This window comes from Carettochelys insculpta, chromosome 7, assembly GCF_033958435.1.
Source record: "Carettochelys insculpta isolate YL-2023 chromosome 7, ASM3395843v1, whole genome shotgun sequence".
In the NCBI taxonomy this organism is placed as follows: Eukaryota; Metazoa; Chordata; order Testudines; family Carettochelyidae; genus Carettochelys; species Carettochelys insculpta.
Window position 1 is genome coordinate 34,372,793 of NC_134143.1, and position 27,748 is coordinate 34,400,540.

Here is a 27,748-nt window from a genome sequence, read left to right on the forward strand (position 1 = left end):
AACACCCCCAAGCCATTATTAATATTCATTACAAAGTATACACAAAATTAAAGTGTTTAATCCATAACTTTTAGCTAATTATCACTTTGGGTTTAAAAACCTCTTTCAAACAAAAAGTGAGAATTGAAGTTAGTACAAGTTTGGCTTACACTAGGCAAGTCACCCAAATTTGGGTCAAATTTCTAAGGAATTAATCCAAACTACCAGGTCCTCTCTGACTAAAGGCTCTTAAGGTCAGCCTTTATGAAAAGCAGGAGTCTTAAAAGTTATGTCTATGCTACAGAGATCTTTCAAAAGAAGTTCTGGCAGATCTCTTCTGAAAGAGCTTGTGAAGAAGTGCATCCACACACACAAGAGTGATCTGCTCTTTTGGAGAAAAAAACAAACAAACCATCTACACAGTCCCTGCTCTTTTGAGAGGAAAAGAGAAAGCACCAAGGACTGCTCTTTTGCAGAAAAAAGGCCCAGGGCACCTACATGTTTTCTTTCAAAAGGTGCTCCTCCTGAAACGGGAGTGGAAAAGGGCTTTCAAAAGGAGCACTGCATTTTTAATTTCAAATGAATGCTTGTACGGACACCCCACTGGATATCTTGAAAGAGCCTCTTATGAAAAATGACAAAAGAACTTGCCAGTGTAGACATGGCCAAAGAGTAATGCCTAATTTGACCTTGCATAGTACAGACAGCGCATTGTGAAAATTGATACTCTTGACCTGCTGGAGACATCCCACAGTTGCCCACTGACCACTTTGGTCACCACTTTCAGCTCTGCAGGAAACAGCCTGGGAAAATTTTAGAATCACTTCCTGTTTGGCCAGTTTGGCAAGCTAACAGACCATCTGGACATCAATTGCAAGGGTCTCAGATGAGCTCCAGCATGCAGAGGATCTAGGACCTCACTGCTTATGTGTGGAGGTGAACCTGTGCTGGGAAAGTTACAAAGCAGCAAAAGAAATGCAGACATCTACATCAGTATCTCACAGGGCAAGGAATCAAAAAGGATACACCAGAGATGCCCAGCAGTGCCACATGCAAATACAGCAGCTGTTTAGGCCTACCATAAAAAAAAGTTCTGGGTCATCACACACTTGACACTTCTATGAGTGGCTGCATGGAATTCTAGGGAGTGACTCCCCCATCCCCAAAACAGTGTGTGGATACCTTGAAGTCCAGCAACAGCAGGAGGACATGGTGAATGAGCAAGGGGACAGTGGTGGAGTTCTCATTTTTAAATCATGCTACAAGTGGGCTAAGGCAATTTGGTGCATCGGTGGAAGGAGCACCAATACTCCTTCCACATCTCTGGTAAAGCTCTAGTTCTTATGAGAGTTTGGGGTGGCCTGACTTATCCCCACCTCCTCAATAGAACACCTTTCCACAACAAGCTACACAGTAGTAGTCTGACAGAGCTGTGCAGCATAACTGTCAGCCCTGTACCCACTTTGTCTGCATCTGTTCCCTATCAATGTTAATCTAAGGAGACTGATAACACTTTTTGCCACCTAGAGGAAGCAGGGTAGGGAGCAGTAAGCTATTATATGATAGCCCACTAAACACCTTTTTTAGACTTGGTTAAAATACATCTAGGATAGGGTGCCTAGGGGCTGTCACAGTGGCAGTCACCATGTGTGCTTGGATCTCCCTTGTCACCCTGTGGTCCTTCTTCACTCTCCTAGCCAAGAGTCGGGTGCAGGGGGGAGGAGAGAGAGAACACATCTGTTGCCCCAGAAGCCTGGGGGGTGGAAGGGACAGAGCAGGTGGTCTGGGCATGGTGGAGCAGCCTGTGCTATTTCAAATCTCATTTTGAAATTCTGAGCACAAGCATCTTTGCAACCAATTTTTACAAGTTTTTACTTTAATGGAAGGACCGTGTATTCGGAAGAAAATAAGCCTGTAAGATCTCCTGCATACTGCAGTTCATGGGCTAGTTTCCATTCTTCCTTGGCCTCTTATGTCTCATTCAGGCTCATATGATACAGCACCTCCAAACCCACTTCATATATTCTAAAATTAAATTAGGTAATAGAGCTATTGTATTTCTAGGAACCATCGGAAAAGCCATAAATCTGACAAATGAATAGCAATAGATCACAAGTTTTGATGTGGAGGATGTCCACTGCAAGTGTGACTTTTATTTTAAGCCTGTTCTTTACATTAAAAAAACTTGACAAAATTTAATAGTAAGGCGATTTCTCCAATGTCAGTCACTGTGAGCCAGATAGCGGTCATTCATATGTAAAATGAAACTATTCACACAGGAGCCAAACTCTTGATCCAAAAACCCTTTTTAGAAAGTTAGTGCAACTTGCTGCCTTATCCATTATGGCATTTATATACTATTAAATAGATAAGCTTCAAGAGGGAGAGATCAAATATGGGTCTTCATTGACAAAGCACGTTTCTTTTCTTGCTAACTTGGCATGGAAGGATTTAGTTTTAATAAACTTTATCCAAAAAATATTTTCACTTATAGAAAAACTAAATTTCACTTTTTGAAAATGGATGAGAATGAACTGGACAAGTATGATATATTAAGCATCAGGCAGTTGAAACACTTATTGCTCCTCAAACAATATTACTTTTACAAAAAATTGCTTAAGTCTATGAACATTAAACAAACTTGTGTGAGTAGAAAGACTTTCCTGAATTTACAAACTGACATCTAGTTAGCCACACGACATTGCTCCCCACCTCAAATCTGTAGCAGTCTTCCAAGGGAGGAATGACACTGACCGTTTTTGGAGTTGCACAGATAAGTTGGTGAGCTATACCCTCATTTTCTCACAACTGCTAACTGAAAGTAAGGGTGGGTTGCAGCACAGTCTGGCTTCCTTCCAGTTTGAGCAATGGATATAGCAATATCTTAAGCTGACCACTGCTTGGGATCTCTTTGTAAAATACATTTTACATTTAGGAGAGCTTTACTGCTTAACAAAAACAACAACTAGCTGCCACACCATTACAGAGGTGTATCTAAATAGATAAATTATTACATAGCTTTCTAAGAGAAGGGTATTTTAAATGGAGGTGTTTGGCTTTTGTGCCTGACAACTGCTTGTCATAAGTGTTGTACTATGAGCTTGACATGAAGTCTCAAGGAACAACCAAATTTATTAGTATAAGGTGTGACAGGACTGCTTCATATCAGAGGGATAGCAATCCTGTGGCACCTGATAGGCTAGCTTTTGTGGGCAAAGACTCGCTTCATCAGATGTAGGGGAGATTCTAGAGGCAGTCCTCATTGTACAGGCTCACCACAAGGAGGGAGTTACAATCAAGAGGAGGGCCAGAGTTGATAAAGTCAGTTCAGTCAGGAATGCTTATTATTCATGAAGCTACAAATTAACATGGTTACTCCTCTGAGACAGAATTCAGTTTCATTTGAACAAGCAGGAAAAGTTAACTTTTCCATGCCCACTATTTCCTGAAAACTGCAGGACTAAACTATAGCCCCGGTTACCAAAAAAGTATGGAAGGAATAAGGAGCAAGGAAAAAAAAAAAAAAGGAGTGACAATCCCCCTTAAATAATGGGATTTACATCAAAATTTACAAGAGGAAGGAAATAGGGTACTGAGGGAGAGAAAGGGAGATGAAGACTTAAAGGTCAAAACTCTAGATTTATTCCTTATGTTAAAAATCAATAATTGTACAGAAATCTGTGTGAAGATAGGAATTCTCTGAAATCATCTGGAGTACCCTTTTTTAAACTGTATCCCCCTTCCCAAAGTATTTGTAACAGGTTTATAGTTGAGTCTCTTCTGGCTTTTGCTCAGGTACACATGCCAACTGACCTGTAATGGGGTTTGCCTTAGGATTCAGGGTTTGGCCAGACATTAAACTTGCATTATCAATACTAAAAATTTACTAGACTAACGGTAACTTGGCTAGGCTCTGGTGTGGCTCACTGTTTTTACATTCTGTGTGAATGCAGTCCAGAGTTGGTTAAGACGAGTCACCATTCTGGCACGCATTTAATGTCCACAACATACACAAAATAAAGTATTTAGAAAGAATGAAGATTATAAATAGATTGCCATTGTTGCAAAAAAAGACTTCAGCATTGGAAAAATTTGGCTTTTCACAAATAAGTCTGAGACTTGTGCATTACCTCATAATCCATTTTAAATTCCAGTCTAAGGCACAATTCTTTGATCAAAAATGGCATGGATCCCCTCCCTTTGTCCAAGAAATGGATGTAAAGGTTTATTACTAAAAGAAAGCAGCTTTTTTTTTTTTTAAATGGACAAACTAAGTCTTTAAAATAAAAGCAGACCTGGAAAGCAGGTAAAATTCTGCCAGGCTGTTCGGCTGTACACAAGTGTCAAACAGCACAGCCATAATACTTGCATTTATATGACTGCTGGCTTGCACTCACATTCTCTGGGTTACAAGTCAAATTCACTGCAGAGGCATGAAAGAGTGTACAAGTCAGTCACGCTTGGACTTTAGTAGCAGTAGTGGAAATACAGGCTAGGTAAGCTAAGCTGTCACCCAGACAAACGAACCAGGCTCACAGTTCAATTGTAGTGGTCAAGCGTGCCATGGAGAGTTTGGGACCTGGAGGCACAAAGACTGATTTAATGCAGTGAGTTCAAACAAGTCTTTGCTTGAATCAGATTGTTCATGTTCTGTCAGTGGGTACCTCAAGTTTATGAAGACTAACAAGTCATACACTGGCTTTCTATGCTGATCAGAGTCTCTACAGACTTAGAGAACTATAAATCACAAGTCACTCCTGACTCTGATCTGTCTTTTGTCCTCTTGGCCTGAAAAGCTTCTAAAAAACAAAAAACCTCAATGTAGTCTCTATATTAATCTTTAAAAGGGATATCAGAACAAACACTAAGTGTTTCTTCAGATGAAATAATGGTTGTGGTTGGAGACAATCTGTACTGGAGTGTTAGTCAATTGTAAAAATTGGATAAAAGTTACATGGAGGAGACATTTTGCACAAATAAGTATAGGACAGGGATTCATTCCAACTCTGATAAAGTGCACGGTCTTCGGAATTCCTGACCACGTTCATGGATCCATTTATTGGACACTATGAGACAAAAATAGTATTGGTCACCAACCTGTATTTAAATTAAACATACCAGCAGTACATGCTCAAGAAAAGCTCCTCCCCTTACCACTTCCACCCCCACCCCCAATATAAATGTCAAAGCAATAGACAAAGTTAATGCAAGTCTCAATTGGGAAAGCCTTTGTATAAAGTTAATATATTAGCTCTTTTTTAAAAAAAAAAAAAAAAAGAGTGACAGTGCTGACTTTTCCATATCCTATCCACAAGCAATGAAACAAAATATTAAAAAAAAAAAAAACAAACACAACCAAACAGACCTTTGGCAGATTATAGCTACCTACCCCACTTGTTTCCAACTAGTACTGGACAGGCTGCATGCCTTGTGCTGTAATCGCCTTCTCCACTTGGGAAAAGATTGTACCAGAATACAGCTGTTCCCTGGAAATTTTAATACAAACATTTCACTCTGCAATACAAAGCTTACTTCTACCTGTATTCATCAACAATTTAAAAAATCTGACATTTAAAAAAATTAAACTTGACAATCTGCTAAAGTCTAAACTTAACATTCATTTAAACTGAATAAATACGTTAAAATAGGTTTGCTGCCCAATTGTAAAGAAAATTAGCACTGAAATGCTGTAACTGGCTAAGCACCTGGAACCAGTTTGCAGTGGTGCTACACCAGCCTTTGATGACAGCAACTTTCTGCTGCAGGCACAGAAAACTGGAAATTCAGACAAAGTTTTTTGCGTCTTTTCCAATCTGATTAAAAACTCAATGACTCCCAGTGGCTATGGTCAGCTCCACAGGAGTGGAGGTGGTTATGTGGGCCTCTAGTAGTTATTGTCTGAAACCTGAGTTTTGCTGAGCTTGATGTTCTGAAAAGACACAAGTTGCCAGTGGGAAACCTGAACAAATTTTTTTTTTTTTTGGCTAATTAATCTCCTAGTTCTATGTGGGGTTGTGTTTTAAACAAAAGAAAATTTGATAGGAACGAATAGTTATTGTGAGAACTATAACCAGAATGCAGGACAAAAGGCTATACTTGTCTCCCACCCTCAAGGTTTACCCCTCAAAAAACAAACACAACCAGCTCAGATTCACTAAACAACCCTATGCCTCCCAGCTGCTCTTCTGCTATCCCACACCCCCGTCCCCCCAAATTATTCAGGCTTCATTCCATCCCAGGCATGGGAGTGACTCAGTGTTCCCAGGACAATGAACATTCGGATAGCCATCCAGTAGCAGAGTGCCCACAGCCAGTATCATGTCCCTATGGGGGGTGCACATAAGATTTATTCCACTCGAATGGGAAAATAAAATGAGGGAACATTGGAGGGCATGGCCCTGAGGTATCAGTATTCAGATTGCCAGCTGGATCTACCTGTGGAATCCAGCCCTAAAGATGACAAGAGAACCCAAAAAGGATCTTTGGAAGACCCCACAATTTTTAATACGTATTTTGTGTACTACTTGATCAGTCTGTTTCCCCTCTAAACAGAGATTGGCCCAATCACAAGCTAGGTTTTATGTCTGAACCTACTGGCTACAGTAGTCTAAGTTTTAACATGTGTTAAGTCAATTATACAGAACAGCACAAACTGAAACACTGTACAAGCACAAATACAGAGGGGTAGCCATGTTAGTCTGGATCTGCTAAAGCAACAAGGGGTCCTGTGGCACCTTATAGACTAACAGAAATGTAGGAGCATAAGCTTTCATGGGCAAAGACCCACTTGGTCAGATGCAGGTGAAAGCTTATAGATTATGAAATGCAGGAGCAGAAGGTGCCACAGGACCCCTTGTTGCTTTTGTACAAGCACAGATAGATTTGATCCTTCAAGTACATGTAATTTTACTTGCATAGGTAGAACCACTAAAGCATTTGCAGGCTTGATGCCCCTAGAGATTCTTTAATCAATCATTTTCAAGTTCTCATTTTCCATTTAAACAGCCAAATACATAGTTCCTCTTTGCTGGATGTTAATGGAGAGAAAGTGGGAGAGGAGCATCTAAAGCTACATTAAAAACACTTCATCTTACCTTTTTAGGCCAAACACTAGCTCCTACTTCAGGAAACACAGTAGCGCCCCCTGCTGATACATCACTCATCTGTAAAGGAGAGAGAGGAGCTTTAACCCAGTGCTTTCCAAAAAGCTCAGTATTTTACTGATGTTAAGGAAGAGTTTCCTTTTGACTATACATGGAGTAGCTGTAAAAAAGGGAGAAAAGCCATCTAATTTGTTACAGCCCAGGAGCATTAAATAGGGCTCAAATATTAGAACAGAAGCTATTGTTCCAGAATTTGTAAGGCTCCTCCACATTGGGTAACAATACCCAAGCAGCTTAAAAAATAAATTGTTCACTTATCCGTAGTTAGGTCTTTGACATGTGGTTCTTATCTGTATTTCCCACATGGATATGCACATGTTCCATTCACCTTGACTGGCAATTTCTTAGCAAGTCATGTCCTGCACTGGTGTGCTTATCTCTTCCTGTTCCAAACTGAGGACATAAGGGACAGTACGAACACAGCATTTTTCCATTTCTTCTCCTATGAATCAAGAGAGGATGTAGAAAGGAAGGAGGGCAGGTGGTAGACTACAAACTGCCTGCAGTTACACGTAAGTAGCTCCCCATTTCTGCTTCAGGTATGGGTCCCTCTGTGTATTCCTCATGTTGATAACTGGTAAGTCTTACAGAGGGGAGAGGTGGAAGATGCAGTTGGTATAAAAGTGTCTGTAAAACTGTTCAATAGCTGCATCTGTAGAGGCAGCTTAGATGAAGGCAAAGTGTTTTGTGAAGATATAGATGGTGCTCCAGTTAGCTGCTCTACAAATGTGTAGCGATAGCTAAGAGATGCTGTTAGATTGCTTGTGGTGTAGTGGAATGAGCTTTTACCCATCTGGAGGAGGAACTGGCACCAGCTGAGGCAGTTGTCCAAGTAGACAATGCTTTTCCTTGCAAATCGCTCTACTGAAACAGATAACCTTGGTTATTTCTTAATTGTTTCTGTTCTTACAGCTATATGAAAGCCAATCTGTCACGAGAATGAAGTCTTCTCTCCTCAGGGGAATTAAAGCTATGGGCAAGGCAACCACCAAATGCTGGTGTTGGCAAGGAGTGGCATCAATAGAACTACATCGAGTTCCCCATTAAAAGAAACCCCTTGGTGATCTAGTGGAGAAAGCAGTGACAGCTGATGTGGACGAAGCAGCACGTCCACATCTTTGTCTAATTTGGAACTGGATGGTGGTTTGTAGGTGTGCAGTGGTAAAATGGCTGAGGGGCACAACCGGGTTTCTAATCCTGCTTGTGTTGACCTACTTTTCAGATCATTCCCTGTACCTAAATGACTGGAAGACAGCTAATGTGACACCAATATTTAAAAAGGATTCTACAGGTGGTCCTAGCAATTACAGAGCAGTAAGTCAGTGCCTGGCAAATTAGTTGAAATAGTAAAAGGATAGAATGGTCAGACAAATAGATGAAAGTAATTTATTGAGGAAGTCAACATGTTTTCTGTAAAAGGGCCTGAGTAATCTCAAGAGTTCTCTGAGAAGGTAAACAAGCACTTGGACAAGGGGGAATCCAGTGGATATAGTGGACTTAATTTCCAGAAAGCCGTTGACATGGTCCCTCACCAAAGACTCTTAAAGTAAGTTGTCATGGGATGGGAGGGAAGGTCCTATCATACACCGATTCCTGTAACTTAACAAGTTAAGGGTAGCAAGAGAGAGAGGTAGTTAGCTAGGTCCCTCAAGAATCGGTACGGGGACCAATCCTACTCAACTTATTTGTAAATAATCTGGAGGAAGAAGTGAGGTGGCAAAAATTGCCAGTATCAAACTGCGCAAGGTAGTTAAGAACAAAGCAGACTGTGACGAGCTTCAAAAAGATCACAAAACTAGGCGATCAGGCAACAAAATGACACGATTTTTAGCATGGATAAATTCAAAGTAATGCACATTGGAAAATATAAACCCAGCTATATATACACAAAATAATGGGGACTAAATTAGCCATCACCTCTCAAGAGATCTTGGAGTCATTGTAGATAGCTCTCTAAAAAGCATCCAATTAAAAAAGGGCATAAGAATGAAACAAATCTTATTGCCTCTGTATAAATCCACTGTACACCCACACATTTAATATTAGACAGGCGTGGTCAGCTCATCTCAAGAGATATATCAGCACTGGAAAAGGTGCAGAAAAGGGCAACAATATTGATTAGGGGTTTTGGAATGGGTGCCATTTAAGAGAGATTAAAAAAGATTGACTTTTCAGTTAAGAAAAAAAGAGGAGATCAAGCAGGTGGTGGGCCGGGGGGAGGGGGAGATGTGCTAAGAGCTGAAATCATGAAAGAAATGGACAAAGCAAATAAGGAAAAAAGTTATTTTTTGTTCCCATAAGAACTAGGGACAACCAAATTAATCAAATTAAGTAGCCGTTTAAAAAACAAAAGGAAGTTTCTTTAAAAACAGCACACTGTCAACCTGTGGAAATCCTCGCCAGAAGACTTCATGAAGACCAGAAACTTATCAAGGTTCAAAAATGAATTCATGGAAGACAGGGCTATCATGATTTATTAGCCAGGATGAGTAGGGATAAAGGCCCTAGCTTGTCAGAGGTTGGAAACAGATGACAGAATAATCGCTCAATAATTACCTATTCTGTTCACTCCCTCTGGGGCATCTAGCATTGACCACTGTCAGAAGGCAAGATGCTGGACTACACGGACCTTTGGTCTGATCAAGTATGGATGGCTGCTCTTATGTGTTTTATGAGGACCAGGCATGACAGGAAAGGTGGTAGTTGTGTCTGGCCTGCAGACTGTGGGTAGGGTATGGTAAAAAAGTTTCAGTCCATGCTGGAATTCTGGAGGTTGGGACTGATGAACTTTAGAGGATAGTGGTTCCTCACTCCTTTCTGGATGCATTAGTATGGCTGAAGAGGAATCCAAAATGGTTTCCCAGTCTGCCCTGAAAGAGGCTCATCATTTGTCCTAATCTGCTGGAGTCAGACCTGACTGACCTTTCACACCTTTCCTTTGATAGGGGATTGTGGTGGATCAAAGTCATTGGGGCCTGTGGGCAAGAACTCACCTAACTTGGACCTAGCTGGGAAGCAATACTTTCCATTTGGATGGCAGATCTTAAAGCGATCTTTTAATAAGAATTCCCCTTACTCTTAAGGGGCCTAAAGCAGTTGTTTCTTGGGTTCGGCAGAAGAATGTTAGCCTCTGCTCTAGTGTGTGTGTTCAGAGGTTTGTTGCTCAAAGTCTAAGACCACTGCACGTGTGTTGGAGCAGCGAGAACCATGTCCAAGATCTGACTGGGATCTTATGGTGGGACAAATGCTACACTTGGCTGCACCATGCGCATCAATACAAAGGCAAAACCAGTGTTCATCACTGACGATGTGGGGGCAGACCACCATTTTTAAACTCCAACCAGTCCTGTTCCACAGGGAGATGCTCTCCCAGAGTCAGAAAGAAGTTAAGCTATGCTAACTAGACCATAAACACTGAAGCTAATAGAACACTAGGCAAGTTACATTGCAGGCAGGGACCAATGGACACTATGCTTCCTAGAAATTTCCAATCTCAGTTGCAGGGAGGATGTGTGCCTGTTGCGACTACTTCTTGCCAACTGGTAGAAGGCAATTGGAATTTATAGGGGTCCCCTGGATCAAACAGATGCATAATTCATAAACATGTGTCAATGTCTCTACTGAGAGCCAATAGCCTGCTAGTGGTCACAATCATTGCAAAGCACATGTGTAGGTACTATTTAAGCAGCAATGTATCCATACTGAAAATTGTTTCAAAGTTAGGTGTAAGAATTTGGGTTTTTAAACTCCTGACAACAGGAGATTGTGTGCCTTGCACAGGTTCCTTTCAGGCTGGTATTATTTCCCTACCTGGTCATGCATATTGTCTGCCTCAGATTGGAGGCCTATTGACAGACTGAGCCAGGTGCCACACACTTCAAGAAAAAATAGTAGGTTCTATAGGTGTATTGTCTATATGAATGAAGACTAAGAAAGAGAAGTTACTCACCATAGTAACGATGGTTCTTCGAGATGTGTCCCCGTGGGTGCTCCACAATAGGTGTCGGGCTCGCCCTGGCGCCGCAGGTCAGATCTTTCCAGCAGTTTCTGCCGGACCGCGCATGCGCCGGTGCGCGCCGCTCCCTTGCGCGCTCCTGGCCACGTGCGCAATCCGGTCCCCACCAGTTCCTTGACCAACCACTCTGGATGCTCCTGAAAAATACTAAACAGAGATCCGAAGCGGGGAGGATGGGCGGGTGGTGGAGCACCCACGGGGACACATCTCGAAGAACCATCATTACTACGGTGAGTAACTTCTCTTTCTTCCTCGAGTGTCCCCGTGGGTGCTCCACGATAGGCGACTACCCAGCAGTAACCCAAGATAGGAGGTGGGTAACCAGTTTATGTGCAGCTTGTCCCCGAGAGGGCTGCTGTCGAGAGACGGGTATCCTCTCGGAATACCCTGTGAAGGGCATAATGCTTCGTGAAGGTGTCATAGGATGACCAGGTCGCCGCTCTGCAAATGTCTTTTAGCGCAATGCCCTTGAAAAAGGCTGTTGATGCCGCCACCGCCCTAGTGGAGTGAGCCCTAGGCAGGGCCAGTAAAGGAGTCTAAGTTCGTAGCACATTTTTATGCAGGATACGATGTGCTTCGAGGTTCTCTGCGAAAAGAGACCTTCTCCTTTTGATTTGGGAGCGAGAGGCTAGGAGTCTATCCATTTTCCGGAAGGACTTAGTCCTGTCTATATAGAAAGCCAGCACCCTCCTCACGTCCAAGAGGTGTAGGCGCGCCTCTTTGTTGGAGTTATGAGGCTTTGGATAAAACGAGGGTAAAACTATAGGTTCGTTAATATGAAACTCTGAGGAAACTTTGGGAACAAAGGCTGGATGCAGCCGTAAGGTTACCGCCTCCTTCGAAAATACTGTGCAGGGTGGCGTTGCCATAACTGCCGCAAGCTCGCTCACCCTGCAAGCTGACGTGATAGCAAGAAGGAAGGTCGTCTTTATCGTAAGGAGACGGAGGGAAACCGTGGCTAAGGGTTCAAACGGTGGTCCCGTTAGCGCATTAAGCACCAGGTCCAAGCTCCACGAAGGTGGAAGCGGTTTCCAAGGTGGGGGTATAGGTTTACCAGCCCTTTGAGGAACCTGGTAACCATGGGATGGGCAAACACTGTGTGCCCTTCCTCTTCATGTCTGAAAGCCAATATAGCGGCAAGGTGGACCTTCAATGAGGATAGGGAGAGTCTGCCTCTCTTGAGGTCCAGGAAATACTCTAGTATTGGCGCAGCAAGGTGGGCTAATTGCTTGGTAGAACACCATGCAGTGAATCAAGTCCTCCTGCTACTTTCTAGGACTTGTTGCACTCCCTCCGTACACGTGCTCTCTAGGGAGCTGAGCCATGGATTAACCATGCTTGCAGTCGCAGGCCTTGGGGGTGTGGATGCACTATGGACCCCTGGGCTTGTGTGAGCAGATCCGGTGCCACCGGGAGGGGCATCGGTGGACGGTCCGACATGCGCAGGAGTAAGGGGAACCATTGCTGTCGATCCCACGTTGGGACTACTAGGATCATTCGGGCTCTCTCTCTCTCCTGGCTTTCTGCAAGACTTTGTGGATAACACTGTGGGAGGAAATGTGTAGAGCAGGGGGCTCCTCCACAAGATCGCAAATGCGTCCCCCAGGGACCCCCGTCCCAGTCCTGCCCTGGAGCAGTATTGTAGGCACTTCTTGTTGTGTTGAGTGGCGAACAGGTCTATCTGGGGAAATCCCCATGCGTGAAGAATCAGTCGTAGCAGATCCAAACAGATCTGCCACTCGTGTGTGAGTGCGAAGTGCCTGCTCAGCTGGTCTGCCTTCACATTGTGAGCACCTGGTAAATACGAGGCTTTCAAGGTTATATTGTTGGCGATGCACCAGTTCCACAATCGGACTGCTTCCGCACATAAGGCACGGGACCGAGCTCCTCCTTGCCGATTTATATAAAACATGGTGGAGGTATTGTCTGTACTGATGCCGACTACTTTGCCTTGTATATGGTCTCGAAAGTGTTTACAGGCGTTGAACACTGCTCTGAGCTCCAGTATATTTATGTGCAGTGACTGTTCCGTGGAGGACCAGTCCTTGCATCACCTTTTCGCCCATGTGTGCTCCCCACCCTATGGGGGAGGCATCGGTAGTGAGAAAAACAGATATTTGTGGTTGGTGAAAGGGCACCCTGTTAGCATGTTCTTGGGGTTCACCCACCATTGCAGGGATCTGCGGACCTCTGTCATGGGCGACACCACCCTGTGCACGGTGTGTGCTGCCGGTTTGTAGACGCTTGCCAGCCAGTGCTGCATGCTGCGCATATGCAATCGGGCGTTCTGTACCACAAACGTTGCTGCTGCCACCATGTGGCCCAACAGCTGTAAGCACGTCGGAACCGGCACCGTAGGGCTGAAGGTGATGACTTGCATGAGGGAACCAATGGCGCGAAAGCAGGCATCTGGTAGATAAACCCTTGCTGTGATGGAATTTATACATGCCCCTATGAACTCTGTCCTGTGTGGGGTCTATCTTTGATTTTGCCAGATTGATGACCAGGCCCAGCGAAGAGAACGTATCTGCTGTGACACGTATCATGCGAAGTACCTCCTCCTTCGAGGCCCCTTTCAGTAGGCAGTCATCCAGATATGGGAATATAAACAGCCCCTGTCTGTGCAGGTAGGCTGACACCACTGCCAAGGTCTTGGTGAAGACTCTGGGGGCCGAGGAGAGGCCGAACGGCAGAACCTTGTATTGAAAATGTTCTTTGCCTACCATAAACCAGAGAAAACGCCCGTGAGCCAGGTGAACAGTTATGTGGAAATATGCATCTTGTAAGTCGAGGGCTGCGAACCAATCTCCATTGTCCAGTGCCATAAGTACAGGGGTGACTGTGATCATCCGAAAGCATTGCTTGTGCAAGTACTGGTTGAGGCCTCGAAGATCTAGGATGGGCCTCCAGCCTCCTGTCTTTTTCTCTGTGAGGAAGTATCTTGAGTAGAACTCTGTCCCTCGGAGTTGCTCCAGCACTCTTTCCACTGCCCCTATAAGCATAAGATGGTCTACCTCCTGCTTGAGTCTCGCTTCGTGGGAGGCGTCTTTTAGATGGGGTCTGGGTGGAGGTCGTGGTGGTGGGAGCAACTGGAAGGGAATCGCGTAACCCGTAGCTATGATCTCCAGTACTCATTTGTCTGTGGTGATCTTTTGCCACTGGTCGTAGAATGGTCGGAGGCGATGGTGGAATAGTAGCTTCGGATGACATTGCATGATCGTAAGGATAGTGCAGCCCTCGATCTGTGTGTCAAAATTGTGGCCTTTGGCCCTGCCCCGAGGACACACGGCTCTGTTGGGAACGTCACCTGGCAGTTCTGTACTGTTGGTGCTGTTGATGTCGCCCTTGCGGTACTGGGGACGCTGTGGTTGATACTGGTATCGTCTTTGTTTGGGGGTGGGGGGGGTAATACTTTTTTTCTGTATGGAGGGGTGGAAATCCCCAAAAGGTCCTGAGAGTAGCTCTTGAGTCTTTACTGGAATGAAGGACCGAGTCATTTGATTCAGCAAACAGCTTTTGAGTGTCAACGGGGAGATCAACGATCTTCGCCTGCAGATCCCTCGGGATACCCGATGTCTGGAGCCAGGACTCCCTGCGCATGACCGCTGCCGTAGCTGTTGAGCGTGCTGCCGTATCCGCTACGTCTAGGGCGATCTGAACTCTTGTCCTCGACGCTGCGTAGCCTTCCTGCACGATGGCCTTGAGCACTGGCTTCTTGTCCTCTGGAAGCGAGTCCATGAGGGAAGTCAGCCTGGAGTAGTTGTCGAAATTATGGTTCGCTAGATGTGCTGCATAATTTGCCACTCTCAACAGTAGGGTAGAGGAGCAGTAGACCTTTCTGCCAAACAACTCTAGTTTCTTGGCGTCTTTGTCCGTTTCCCCGTCTTGTACTGAGAAGTTTGACCTCTGTTGAGACGATTCCACCACCAGAGAATTCGGTTGCGGGTGGCTGAACAGGAACTCCATGCCCTTCGCCGGGACGAAGTACTTCTTATCCGCTCTCTTGTTTATAGGCAGAGTGGACGCAGGGGTCTGCCATATTGTGGTGGCGGACTCCATGATTGCTTCATCAAGCGGAATAGCTATTTTGGAAGAGGCCGGAGGTCTCAGGTTTTTAAGGAGCTTATGGTGTTTATCCTGCACCTCTGCTGTTTGGATGCCTTGCGTGAAGGCCACCCTTTTAAACAGCTCTTGGAACTGTTTGAGATCCTCTGGAGGATGGCGTCCCCTGGGGCCGTGGCCTCGTCAGGGGAAGATAGCGAGGAACCGCTAGCGTAAGCCTCTCTGGACCCCTCTGGTTCCCGCTGATGGTGATACATCCTCTTGCTAGATGCTTGCGAGGGAATATCTCAGGGTTCCAGAATCAACTCCCCTTGAGATATCTGCGTTTCCATCCCTGTCCGCGATTGCCCTCAGGGATACTGAACCATCTGGGGGGATCTGTCCCTGGGAGTATGCCTATGGTGTCTATGCCCCGCGTGATAGGGGCAACCATGGCAACATGGGCACTGTTGCTGAGATGGAGACCTGGACCACTCTCGAGGCACATACCCCCTGCGTCTGGGGGAGCGAGATCGTCTGGGTGATTGAGATAATGGAGAAACTGATTTGTGGCAGTACTCCAGGGGTTCAAAGCCCAGGAAGGGCGATGGTGGTCCGAGCCATGGTGATGGGGGCTCAGGGTATACTGGAGGTGACCCCTGCCGCCTCATTGGAGTCCGCAGCATAAGTGGAGGGCTTAGAGCGAGTAGCCCTGCAGCCCTGTCTGGAGAAGGGCTGCGGTGCCGGGTTTTCTGTGCTGCCTTTCCCCTCCCCTGTGGGGCTGGCTCCGCCCCTTTCCGCGTCGGGGATCTCGGCCCTGCTGTCTGCGCCGCGCTCAGCACGCTCCGCTGTGGTGCCACACGGGTGGTCTCCCCCTGGTGCCTGCAGGCCACGTGCCTGCGAGCTCTGCACCGCCGGTTCCCTGGGGGTCGGTGCCGCTAGCTGCGGTGCCGCTGGTTCCGGCGCTTGCCTGGCCGCCACCCCGCCTGTGGTGCGGGGCAGCTGTTTGATTATCAGAGGCTCAGCCTCTGCCACGCATGTCTCCGCGCCACCGCTACTCAGCTGTGACTGCGGCTGGGGGCTATGCGCTCCACCCGTCCCGCTCGCTGTGGCTGCTGGCAAGGATCGGGTTGGTGAAAGCTTCCTCCGTTTTTGCGCTGATGGGGTTAGGGAAGCAGCTTTCCTTTTATGGGCCCCTGCGGGTCCCTCTTGCTGAGGCTGCTCCTGCACGTCTGGCTGGAGGGCCTTGTCAAAGAGCAGCATTTTCAGCTGCATCTCTGTCCTTCCTTGCTCTGGCTGTGAGCTTTGCGCAGAAGGAGCATTTCTGGGTGACATGAGATTCCCCGAGGCACCTAATGCACTGACTGTGCCCATCGGAGGCCGGCATTGTTTTGCGACATGACTCTCACTTTTTGAATCCTGAAGAGGACATTGTGGTGAGTCTTGAGTTGTTAATAGGGCACTTAGCACCTTCTCTGTGCCTGTTCCCCTCTCGGACTCAGCCTGCCGCAGCAGGAGGCCTAATGGCCTTATGCCTCCGCTGCTCTGCTTGCTACTAAGGCTGTAAAACTTTGCTTTTTACTTTTTTTTTTTTTTTTTGTTGAAAACAACAAGCTAACTTAAGCTAAAAGACTGAAAAAGAAACTCTAAACACTTTAAAAACATTAAATACACTAACTCTGGCCATAGCCTGAGCGGATTCCGTCTGCAGACGATTGCGGTTAAAGAGGAACTGGCAGGGACCAGATCGCGCACATGGCTGGGAGCGCGCAAGGCAGCGGTGCGCGCCGCCGCATGTGCGGTCCGGCAGAAACTGCTGGAAAGATCCGACCTGCAGCGCTGGGGTGAGCCCGCCACCTATCGTGGAGCACCCACAGGGACACTCGAGGAAGAATGATGTGTACCTTGGGGGTAGGGGAGAACCCACAAAACTACACACCACTAGGTCCTTCATCTAGGAATCAAAATTTGACAGGTTGCCTCATGTAAACAGGATTACAACCAAGACTGGCTGTAATACACAGCAAAGACTTTCAGTGAGCATTAATCTCTAAGACCCAAGTATCTAAATCTACGTTGTAGAACGCTTTTTTTTTTTTTTTACTTATGTAAGCCTCTTGCTTCCATCTCTGCTCTCTGCTTAATATATTTATAGTGAAATGAAGTGATGTGTGTTAAGAACATCATGTTCTGGGTAAGCTGGGTTGTACTGTTTATTTGGACACATCAAATCTTTAAGTACTAATTGTGCCCAGCGGAACAGGGAGCTATTTGAAAGGCTTGAGAGTTGGCATTTGCTTATATACCTAACATGAAACAACAGTTGTACCAGTGAAGTCTAGATAAAGTGCTTCTGTTACTTGGGGTCAGAAGTTGCAGAGCTGACACCTCATATTCAGAGACTAGACTTCACAATATGATGGGCAGGGGGTAGTGAGGTGTCTAACAACTCTGGGTATCCTCAGGAAGCAACACAAATGCTGACTACCTTGGATTTTTCAAAAATGTCAAAAGCACGTGAACTTTGAGGCCATAAGTTAACTTATTTTTTAAAATAAATGGTTGGTCTAGTTTATGAAGGTATCCTTATTTATCCTGAGCAGTTATTGGCAGTCTTTATTTGCAGATTACTTGAATGATTTCATTAACATCTGATTCAAAGGCATAACTAAATATGCAGAAAAAGAAACTTTTGAAAGAACAGTTTCTTATGCCATAGCAGAAATTGTCATACTTACATAGAACAACCAAGTAGCAATTCTGTTGCCTGTTCCCAGTTCTTTAAAAGCATCTGGCTCATCTTTCTGTGAAAGCATGCAAAACCCTAATTTGATAAAATGTTCATTATTTTGATCATGCAATGTATATATCAGTTAATCAACAGCTGCAGTGCCAGCAAACAAACTCATGCAAGAAAAAGATTCCTTAGGCCAGAGAAGTTGAGGAAAATTTATTCACTGGTTCATTTCTGTTAATTTCAGGAGTTACTGAAAGGCGAAAATTAAAAGATTGCACCACGACAAGTTGAAAGTGCCCATCTAAGTAGGGATTCACACATTACGACAAACACAAATCTAGGCTTAAATATTTGCATAAGCTCACATGCTTGTAAGTTATGATTGAACAAGGAAAATCTGCTCTTCACTGCCTCACTTCAGTGAGGAGCAGGCTGAGGACAGGGCTTTCTTGGGGAACTACCACACTGTGGGCCAGCAAGCTGCTTCCTACTGGTTGAGACTAAGTACTGTTACACAGCCATCTGTGGGAGGTTCCAATAGCCTCTTTCCCTACCAGTAAAGTTGTCTGTCTTTGTGAACTAAAAGTTCATTCTTTTTAGAAGCCCTTACTTTAAGCAACTAATTCATGCATTTGAAAACCAAGCTGTTAATGATTTTCAATTACTGAAGACAGGATTTTTTCCTATTTGTTCAATTTGGTTCACTGGACACAGTGTTAATCACACAAAAATGCCCATTAAACCACCACCTGAAATGGCATTATTTCTAGTCATGTGACATTCATTGTGGTAGGGAGAGGTGAAGAAATTCTAATCTTTTATTAAATAAGCAAGTAAACAGGAGTTTGAGATTAGAGCATACACAGACTTCAGTTTTTTCTTTGGGCAGTTATTCAATTTATAAACTAGAAAGAAAGCAGAGGATTAACTTAAGTGAAATTTAGTGCTAGTGAAAAGGTGCTAAGCTCTTGGCTCTGTGAAATGAAATCTTCACTCCATGTAAAAAAAGTTATAGCACAGGCTGTGGCAATGTCTCAATGTTTGGACAAAGCACACTTCACCACAATCTGGATCTGCAAGGAGTCTCTAGAAAAAGAGATAAAGACTCTGGACACATTCAGCTCAACCTATTAGAGCTCTACCAAATTCATGCGCCAATTTCACGATCATAGAATTTTTAAAATAGTAATTTTCATGCTCAGCTATTTAAATATGAAATTTCAGACACATTTATAGGGATTCTGAGCCTCCCCCTGCCCCCATCACAAAAAATGAGGCCACAAAGTTATCTGTGGGTTAAAGGGTCACAGTACAGCTGCCCATAACACCACTGCCTTCAGAGCTGGGTGGTAGGAGAGCAGCAGATACTGCCTGGGAGCCTCACTCTAATACCTGGACTATCACCAGCAGCAGAGAACATAAGGATGCCATAGTATGGTATTGCCACCTTTACTTCTGTGCTCTTGTGGTGGGGTGTTGACATCTAAGATGGGCACCACACTCTGGGTAATACCACCTCAACTGCCCTAAAAATCTCACAAGGTCTCTCCCCTACAACTCCTCTTTTGGGTTAGGACTCCCAAATTAAGAAACGGTGGTCTCCCATGACACCTGTATTTAAAAAAAAAAAAAAAAAAAGCACGAAGGACCTGATTTCACAGCCCATGACGTATTTTTCCATGACCATGACTTGAATAACTGAGTCACTGCAGACATCCCTTGGTCTTGTTTTTCTTGACAAAAAAGGCAAAGGTCTTCACTATTACAGTTCCCTACCCCAGTCATACTTTTCCACCTCCCAGTTCTAAAGTGAAGTTTATACCTTTAGCCTGACAATCAGTCACCTCCTTCAATAAAAGCACTTTCACATTTTGAAAGATGATCCTGCTGCTTTATAATGCCTATTCAGTTGGTGGTTCAGAGGGCTTTATCCATTAAAATGGATTAGAAGAATTGATCGGCAACAAAATTTTAACACAAAGCGTATATAGACTGTGGGGCTCAGGCTTCAGTAGGTCACTTTCACCCTTCCACCTCTTTACTTGCCCGTGCAAAGTCAAAGTGGGGTTCATACTGTCCTCCCACTCCATAATTTGCCACCTGAAAAAGAGAAACACAGTGCCTGTGAAGTAGAAAGATGTGAAGGCAGAAGTAGAGGAACTTACCCTTCCAAAATCAAAATGAGGCTCGTACTGGCCTCCTACGCCATAGTTGGCTACCTATAGTGAAAGGAGAAGCAAAGCAGTGTATTACCTGGAGGAAAGAATGAGTATGTCTCTCCAACCTGAACATGTTGCTTTTTTTGCACATGACGGCTTTACTAGAAAATAAGTTCCTCCTCTATAGGGCATACTGTGAAAAAGGGTTAAAACCTACTCTTGATTAGTCTGATTAAAAAAAATCAATTGACTACAACCAGGAATTTAGCTTGGAGCTTTATTCTCAGGACTTCTACATCTATCTGCAGTTTTGTGGATAGCAAGCCCTAGAACAGAAGGTGGGTTAGAAGAGCCACAAGAAAACCCTCATGAGCTTACACTGTCACAGTGGTCATGTGTGAGAAGGTGCCAACCAATATCTTCATTTTCTGTTATCATGAATTAACTTTCATGTACTCTTCTTGCACCATGTACATTTGGTTTGTGCATAATGTTTGACTTGTGCAATCCCTCCAAAATCCTGAAGCTGGTCAGGTAAAGTATGACTTTTCAAAGATGCTGAGGATATTCAATTGTCAGGCTCAGGTGAGAGGTGTGTGCTCACCATCTTGTGGGATGAGGATGTGGGGGAAACAAGACAATTCTTCTCGCAGTGTTGAATTACGCAGCGGCACTGATTCCAAGACTTGGAGAGTTAGGATTTTACGATTCCTGAAGCAGTCTGTTTTGACGTGAGAGCTCTAATATTTCACTCCACTGCTGTTGCTTTACTGACCAATACAGCTGGTACCATCACTCCTTCCAATTGCAGAGTACCAAAGATACTCACTTTTTTGATCCCATCATTCTTAAATTTCTTTGAACAGATCCATCCCTTGCTTGTCTGTCATGTTAAGTAATGCTTCCCATCTGTAATGCTTGTCTTATACTAAATACTATTTTATCTACAACTTAAAAAGGACTATTATAAAATTTAAATACTTACAAAAATGTTCTTAACATCCTGTTGTCACACTACAAATCCACTTCCAACTTTTGACAGGATATTCTATCAGAGAGTCAAAGCTAAACTCAGATTTTGGTTCTTTGTGTTAAGCTGACTGCCACCTGCCGCTTTACCCTACAAACTCTAAAGCTAGATGTCTGGGCATTTTAGCCTCATGTCAGCTTTGTTTAATATGGCTCATATAGTGCATCATTAGTAGTCACACCATCTACCTCTTAATCATGGACTCCTAGGACTGGAAGGTCTTGCAGTCCAGTCCCCTGCATTTAAAGGGAAGGCTAAAAATTATCTAGACCATCACTACAGGTAGTCTAACCTACTCTTAAAAACTTCCAATGACAGATTCCACAACTTCCCTAGGCATTTTTTCTTGTGCTTAATGAATGTCAGCCAGGTTTTTCCTGATGTCCAACATAAAAACTACCCTTGCTGCAACGTAACTCCATTAATTCTTGTCCTATGCTCAGAAGTTAGAGAGAGCAGTCTCTCACTCCTCCTTGTAATATCCTTTAATGTACCTGAAAAGCTATCATGTCCCCTCTGTCTTACCTGTTGACTAAACAGTTTTTTCAACCTTCCTTCATCAGTGTTTTCTAGACTTTTATTCATTCATTTTTGGTTGCTCTTTGGACACCCACCAATATTTGTCTACATCTCTCCTGAAACATGGCACCTACACTAGACAAAATACTTCAGTAGCATTTAATCAGCAGAGAGCAGTGAAAGAGTTACTTCTTGTGTCTTGCTTACAAACACCTGCTAATGAAGCCAAGAATAAAATGTTTTAAAAAAAAAAAAAAGAAATGGCATTACACAAAGTGAATGTTAAGTATTGAGATGTGAGGCTTCTATGCTAATGAAGTGGGTCTTTGCTCGTGAAAGCTTATGCTCCAAAAATCTGGTAGTCTATAAAAGGCATCACAAGACTTGTCATTTTTGGAGGAGGCACTCCAACACAGCTACCCCTCTGATGCTCATAAATCCCCCCCCCATGTTCTCACAATGCTAGATGGGTTAAGAGTAGAGTCCTCAATCAGTTTCCTAGACTGTCCAGTCTTAATGAAATAAATTTTTTTCTGGGTCAGCTTAAGTATCATAAGAACATAAGAATGGCCATACTGGGTCAGACCAAAGGTCCATCGAGCCCGGCATCCCATCTGCCGACGGTGGCCAATGCCAGGTGCCCCAGAGAAGGAGAACAGAAGACAATGATCAAGTGATTTATCTCCTGCCATCCATCTCCTGCCCTTGTTCTGAAGGCTAGGCATACTTTATCCCTGGCTAATAGCCATTTATGGACCTAACCTGCAAAAATTTATCAAGCTCTTTTTTAAACCCTAATAGAGTCCTGGCCTTCACAGCCTCCTCGGGCAAGGAGTTCCACAGTCAAAACCACTCTCATGGCACTCTCATCGGTCAAAACCACTCTCATGGCAGTCGTGTGATAGCGAATAGGATGTCTTCATGTCACCCTCCTATTTGTGAGCCTGTTGGATGGCTGATCAGCCCAATTCTGGAGCCACAGATCTTATCACAGAAGAGACATGAGTTAGTAGCTCTTGGAGGGGTGCAGGACAACTGATGCTCTTCTCCATTTGTTTTCATCTGCACTGCAGAGGGACCTCTCAAACTGCACCACCCCCTCATTGATTACCCTTCTCCACTGGGGACAGCCTTGGGCAAGGTTCGCCACGTGTCAACACGGATGCTGCACTTTTTTCACGTGCACCTTCTGCATGTCCTTATATCGCTTCCACTGGCTCCCAATGAACCTTTGTCCTCTCCAATTCGGAAGACAATCTGAACCATGTGATCAGCCCAAAGAAGGTGGTGATGAACAATAATGGCTTCACTGCTGGTCATGTTAGACTCTTCCAGGACAAGTGTTTGTGTGCCTATTCTCCCAAGAGATTTAGAATTCTCCTGAGGCAGCCTTGATGATATTGTTCAAGTGCCTTCGAATGATGCTTGTACATTGTCCAGATTTCACATGCATACAGTAGCGCTGAACCACCACTGCATGGTGTATAAGGAGCTTTGTCTTGGGAAAGATGTCCCAGTTCTTGAAGACCCTTTGTCTCAGGCAAGTGAAAGCAGAGCTTACATGGCTCAGATGATGCTGGATTTCTGCACCAAATGTCAATTTTAAGCAGAAAGAGGATAATATTCTAGATACTAATCTCATGAAAATTTAAGCTACCCTCAGGAAACCTGGTTTTACTGGTGGCAATTAAATCTCTTCCGAGCCAAAAAGTCACTGATTTTAAAGACCAGAAATTTCAACTCTATTTTCCTCCAGGATCTACAAATCAAACTCAGCTGTTAACTAAGCAGGTGCTGCTTCACTGAAAACAGGTTTCCTTTTACACTAAGGCTAAATTTGGTTCAGTTACTCAACTTAAGTAGCACAGCACTGGTGTTCTTCCCATATTGACTAGGCCTGACTTTTGGTGTCACTTGAATGCACACTGAAGTCTAAGCCTCTAGGTATATACGCCAAAACCACATGTCTGAAGACTACCCAGATGTCTGTGCAGTAGATTTAAAAGTCTGTTTCATTTAAACCCAGTCTGGTGTGACCAGTTAGTGAGATCTTCATTTACACACCTGTAGTTCCTCTGCTGTGGAAACATCCAGTCCTGTTAGGTCCTGTATCCTCGTGTTAATGCGAGATACCACAGGGCTTTCATATCCAGACAACCAGGCACTAGATTTAAAAAACACAGGAAATGAACTGCTAGTAAACCTATCACAAGCTTGGGTTATAAATGGAATATTCAGATTTTTATAAGTTCTAAAATGTGCACAATGCTTTAGCACCCTCTGTAGTCAATTAAACTAACGTAACAACTCGCACTGCCAGATCCCACATTTGTGAGGCTTCTCTTATGAGAGAAGCCTCATGTTTAACACTGACAATAGCAGTCTTGCATAAGGCACCTAGTTTCTTAAACTGGCTCAGAAATTATCAAAGAAATCTTGAACTGTTTAAATATTTGCAACACTATTTGACCAGTTAGTGTGGGCAGGACTAAACTGTATTCCATTATTTAACACCAGTTTCTAACTGATTTTGAATACGCTTACAAAACACCAGTTTGGCTGTTTAGAATAGACCAGGCAAATCTACAGCAGAAACTTGTGTAGTCAAAGCAACATTTAAATATGAATTTCTCTCAGTTTTTGGCTCAGCATACACAGCACCTTGGGAGAGTTGTGGACAACTTAAGTGGACAGCATTTGTCAGCTGCAACTCATCTGTCATTTCCATCCCCTCCCTCATGTCTTTCGTACCTGCTTTAACAATTAACATTGATGCAGATATTTAATGAAGCTTCCCTGATGACAGGTTTCCCTACTAACAGGCAGGGAAATAAACAGCAATTCAGACTTTTTTTTTTAAAAAAAGACATATTGCAATGACATTTGGTCCTTCATTTTCAGTGCTCTCTCTGCAGTAAGAGCTAGAGATAACATTTTTAGACTGCACCGTGACATCCAAAGAAAGACAGCCTAAAAAAAAAGTGGGGGGCAGGGAGAAGATGGGAAGGAACTCTGTCAATGAATCTCAAAGCTGTGTTTGGACTGCTGTTTTAATTGCTCATGTAATCATGTGTTCCTATAAAATCATAGCACTAGAGAACTGCAAAGAGACTACCTCCTTATTACAAGTATAGCTTGGGATTTGTTTACTGTAGTCTTCTGTCACCCAGGCCAATCCGGAATGAATCAAAAGATACACAAAGCACAGTTACGATGTTTATGCAGCGAGCAATACTACATTGTTTTATAGTAAGAGAGGAAGCCATGCTAGTCTATACACTATCAAAACAAAAAGCAGTCAAGTAGCACTTTAAACACTAGCAAAACAGTTTATTAGGTGAGCTTTCGTGGGACAGACCCACTTCAGACTCTCTCATGCTCCTCTACTAACATCATATATGCCATCATGTGCCAACAATGCCCAGATACTTTGTATATTGGACAGTCTTCTAACTCCCTTAGACAAAGGGTCAATGGGCACAAAACAGACATCAAAACACTCCAGATCCACAAACCAGTTAGTCAACATTTTAATGGAATGGGGCATTCTGTCAATGACCTCAAGGTATGTGTATTACTGAAGAGACATTATCGCACCGTTCTGGAAAGGGAAACAGCTGAGCTGGTTTTTATATTCAAATTCGGCACATAAACACATAGTTTAATCGTGATAGGAACTTTGAGTCACTATAGGGGCTCGTCTGCATACTTGGCTCAATCTAATTCTTGACCTCCCCCCCACACCCCTCCACTCTCTGATTTGCTCACCTTGATTATCTTTTTCTCATTTGTCCTCCTTGCTTACTGTTTTTGGTTCTCTGTGCCTTAAATATTGAGTCTGTTCTGATCTGGCTATGGTCTGAAGAAGTGGGTCTGACCCACGAAAGCTCACCTAATAAACTATTTTGCTAGTCTTTAAAGTGCTACTTGACTGCTTTTTGTTTGTACATTGTTTTATTGTAACTGACCTTACATAAAACAAATTTTGTGGTCTCACTGAACTTCAATTTTTATAAGGCCTTCCGCGCAACAAAACATCAAGAGCAAAATATATTTTTTAAAAAAATATACCAATTTAAATACAAGGAAAAAAGATATTGTAATTTCTCTCCTTGCTTGGGTACACTTACCACAGAAAGTTGTAGAATGATTCAGTATTTAGCAAACAAATATGTTCTAGCATTACTTTTATCACAGAATCACAGGGCTGGAAGGGACCTCAGAAGGTCATCTAGTCCAGCCCCCTGCTTCAAGCAGGATCAACCGCTACTAAGTCATCCCAGGCAGGACCTTGTCCAGGCAGGACTTAAAAACCTCAAGGGATGGAGAATCCACCCCACCTCTAGGCAACGCATTCCAATGCTTCACCACCCGCCTGGTGAAGTAGTTTTTCCTAATATCTAACCTACACCTTTCCCTCTTCAACTTCTGACCATTACTCCTTGTTCTGCCATCTGACACCACTGAGAACAGTTTCTCACCCTCCTTTTTAGAGCTCCCCTTCAAGAGGTTGAAGGCTGCTATTAAATCACCCTTAAGTCTTCTCTTCTGTAAACTAAACTAAACAAGCCCAAATCCCTCAGCCTGTCCTCACAGGTCTTGTGCCCCAGACCCTTAATCATTTTTGTTGCCCTTTGCTGAACCTGCTCCAGCAAATTCACATCCTTTTTATAATGGGGGGCCCAAAACTGGACACAATATTCCAGATGTGGCTTCACCAGTGTTGAATAGTTACTTCTCTAGATCTGCTCGAAAATGATCCTCCTAATGCACCCTAGCATGCCCTTAGCCTTCTTGGCTACAAGGGCACACTGTTTACTTATATCCAGCCTTTCATCCACCATAACCCCTACGTCCCTTTCCATCGTACTGCTGCTGAGCCAGTCGGTCCCCAGCCTGTAACAATGCTTGGAATTCTTCCGCCCCAGGTGCAGGACTCTACACTTCTCCTTATTGAACTGCATCAGATTTCTTTTGGCCCAGTCCTCCAATTTATCCAGGTCCCTCTGGATTCTCTCTACCCTTCAACAAATCTACCTCTCCCCCTAGTTTTATGTCATCTGCAAACTTGCTGAGGGTGCAGTCCAGTCCCTCATCCAGGTCATTAACAAAGATGTTGACTAACACCAGCCCCAGAACCGAGCCTTGCGGCACTCCGCTTGAAACAGACTGACATCCAGATATTGAGCCACTGACCACTACCCGTTGGGCTCGACCATCGGGCCAGCTTTCTATCCATCTTATAGTCCAAGGATCCAAACCTTATTTCCTTAACTTACGGACAAGAATATTGTGGGAGACTGTATCAAAAGCCTTGCTGAAGTCAAAGTATCACACATCCACTGACTTCCTCATGTCCACAGAGCTTGTTACCTCGTCACAGAAGCTAATCAGATTAGTCAGGCAGGACTTGCCCCTGGTGAATCCATGTTGGCTACTTTTGATCACCTTCCCCTCTTCCAAGTGCTCCAAAACTGAGTCCTTGAGGAGTCCCTCCATTATTTTCCCAGGGATTGAAGGAAGGCTGACAGGTCTATAGTTCCCTGGATTGTTTTTTTTTTTTTTTTTTTTTTTTTTTTTTTTGTAAAAAGGAAAGACGGGCACTACATTTGCCTTCTTCCAGTCATCCGATATCTCCCCTGATCTCCAAGAGTCTTCAAGGATAATGGCCAAAGTGTCAGCAATGACCTCTGCCAATTCCCTCAGTACCCTGGGGTGCATTAAATCCAGACCCATGGACTTGTGCACATCTAGTTTTTCTAGATAGCTCAGAACTTGTTCCTTCCACACAGATGGCTGCCCTCCACTTTCCCATACTGCATCGTCTAGGACCATCATACGGAAGTTGACTGACTATTTTTGTTTCCTAAGGAGGTGAGACCCAAGTTCTGAAAAGATTCTGTTGCATTTAAATGATGTTTCAAACTTAGACCCATGAACTTCTTTTGCAATTAAGATAGAGACTTTGGAAAAAAGTTAGTTCAAACAGAATAGAATAGACTCAAATAACAGATACAAATATATGTTTTCAGTACAAACAAACCACATTTATCCGACACTTGGACTCAAACAATATATTATTTTGCCAGTTTGGAAAAAGGAGGA

At 43.9% G+C, this 27,748-nt stretch overlaps 1 protein-coding gene across 4 annotated transcripts in view; it reads right to left on the minus strand.

The window, feature by feature from the left end:
- Positions 1–1,752: 1,752 nt before the first annotated feature.
- The window catches only part of P4HA1 (prolyl 4-hydroxylase subunit alpha 1), a 61,245-nt gene continuing 35,249 nt past the window's right edge, over positions 1,753–27,748 (minus strand). For 2 of the 4 annotated variants that reach the window (XM_075000298.1, XM_075000300.1), the window contains exons 10-15: positions 23,708–23,807; positions 19,982–20,035; positions 17,937–18,002; positions 7,074–7,142; positions 5,369–5,465; positions 1,753–5,045 (exon numbers count right to left, since the gene is read on the minus strand). In XM_075000298.1, coding sequence (XP_074856399.1) covers positions 4,975–5,045; positions 5,369–5,465; positions 7,074–7,142; positions 17,937–18,002; positions 19,982–20,035; positions 23,708–23,807 — 457 coding nt within the window. In that variant the 3' untranslated portion in view covers positions 1,753–4,974. Of the gene's footprint in view, positions 5,046–5,368; positions 5,466–7,073; positions 7,143–17,936; positions 18,003–19,981; positions 20,036–20,100; positions 20,155–23,707; positions 23,808–27,748 lie in introns of all 4 variants that reach the window. The other 2 variants (XM_075000297.1, XM_075000299.1) reach the window with 1 other exon arrangement.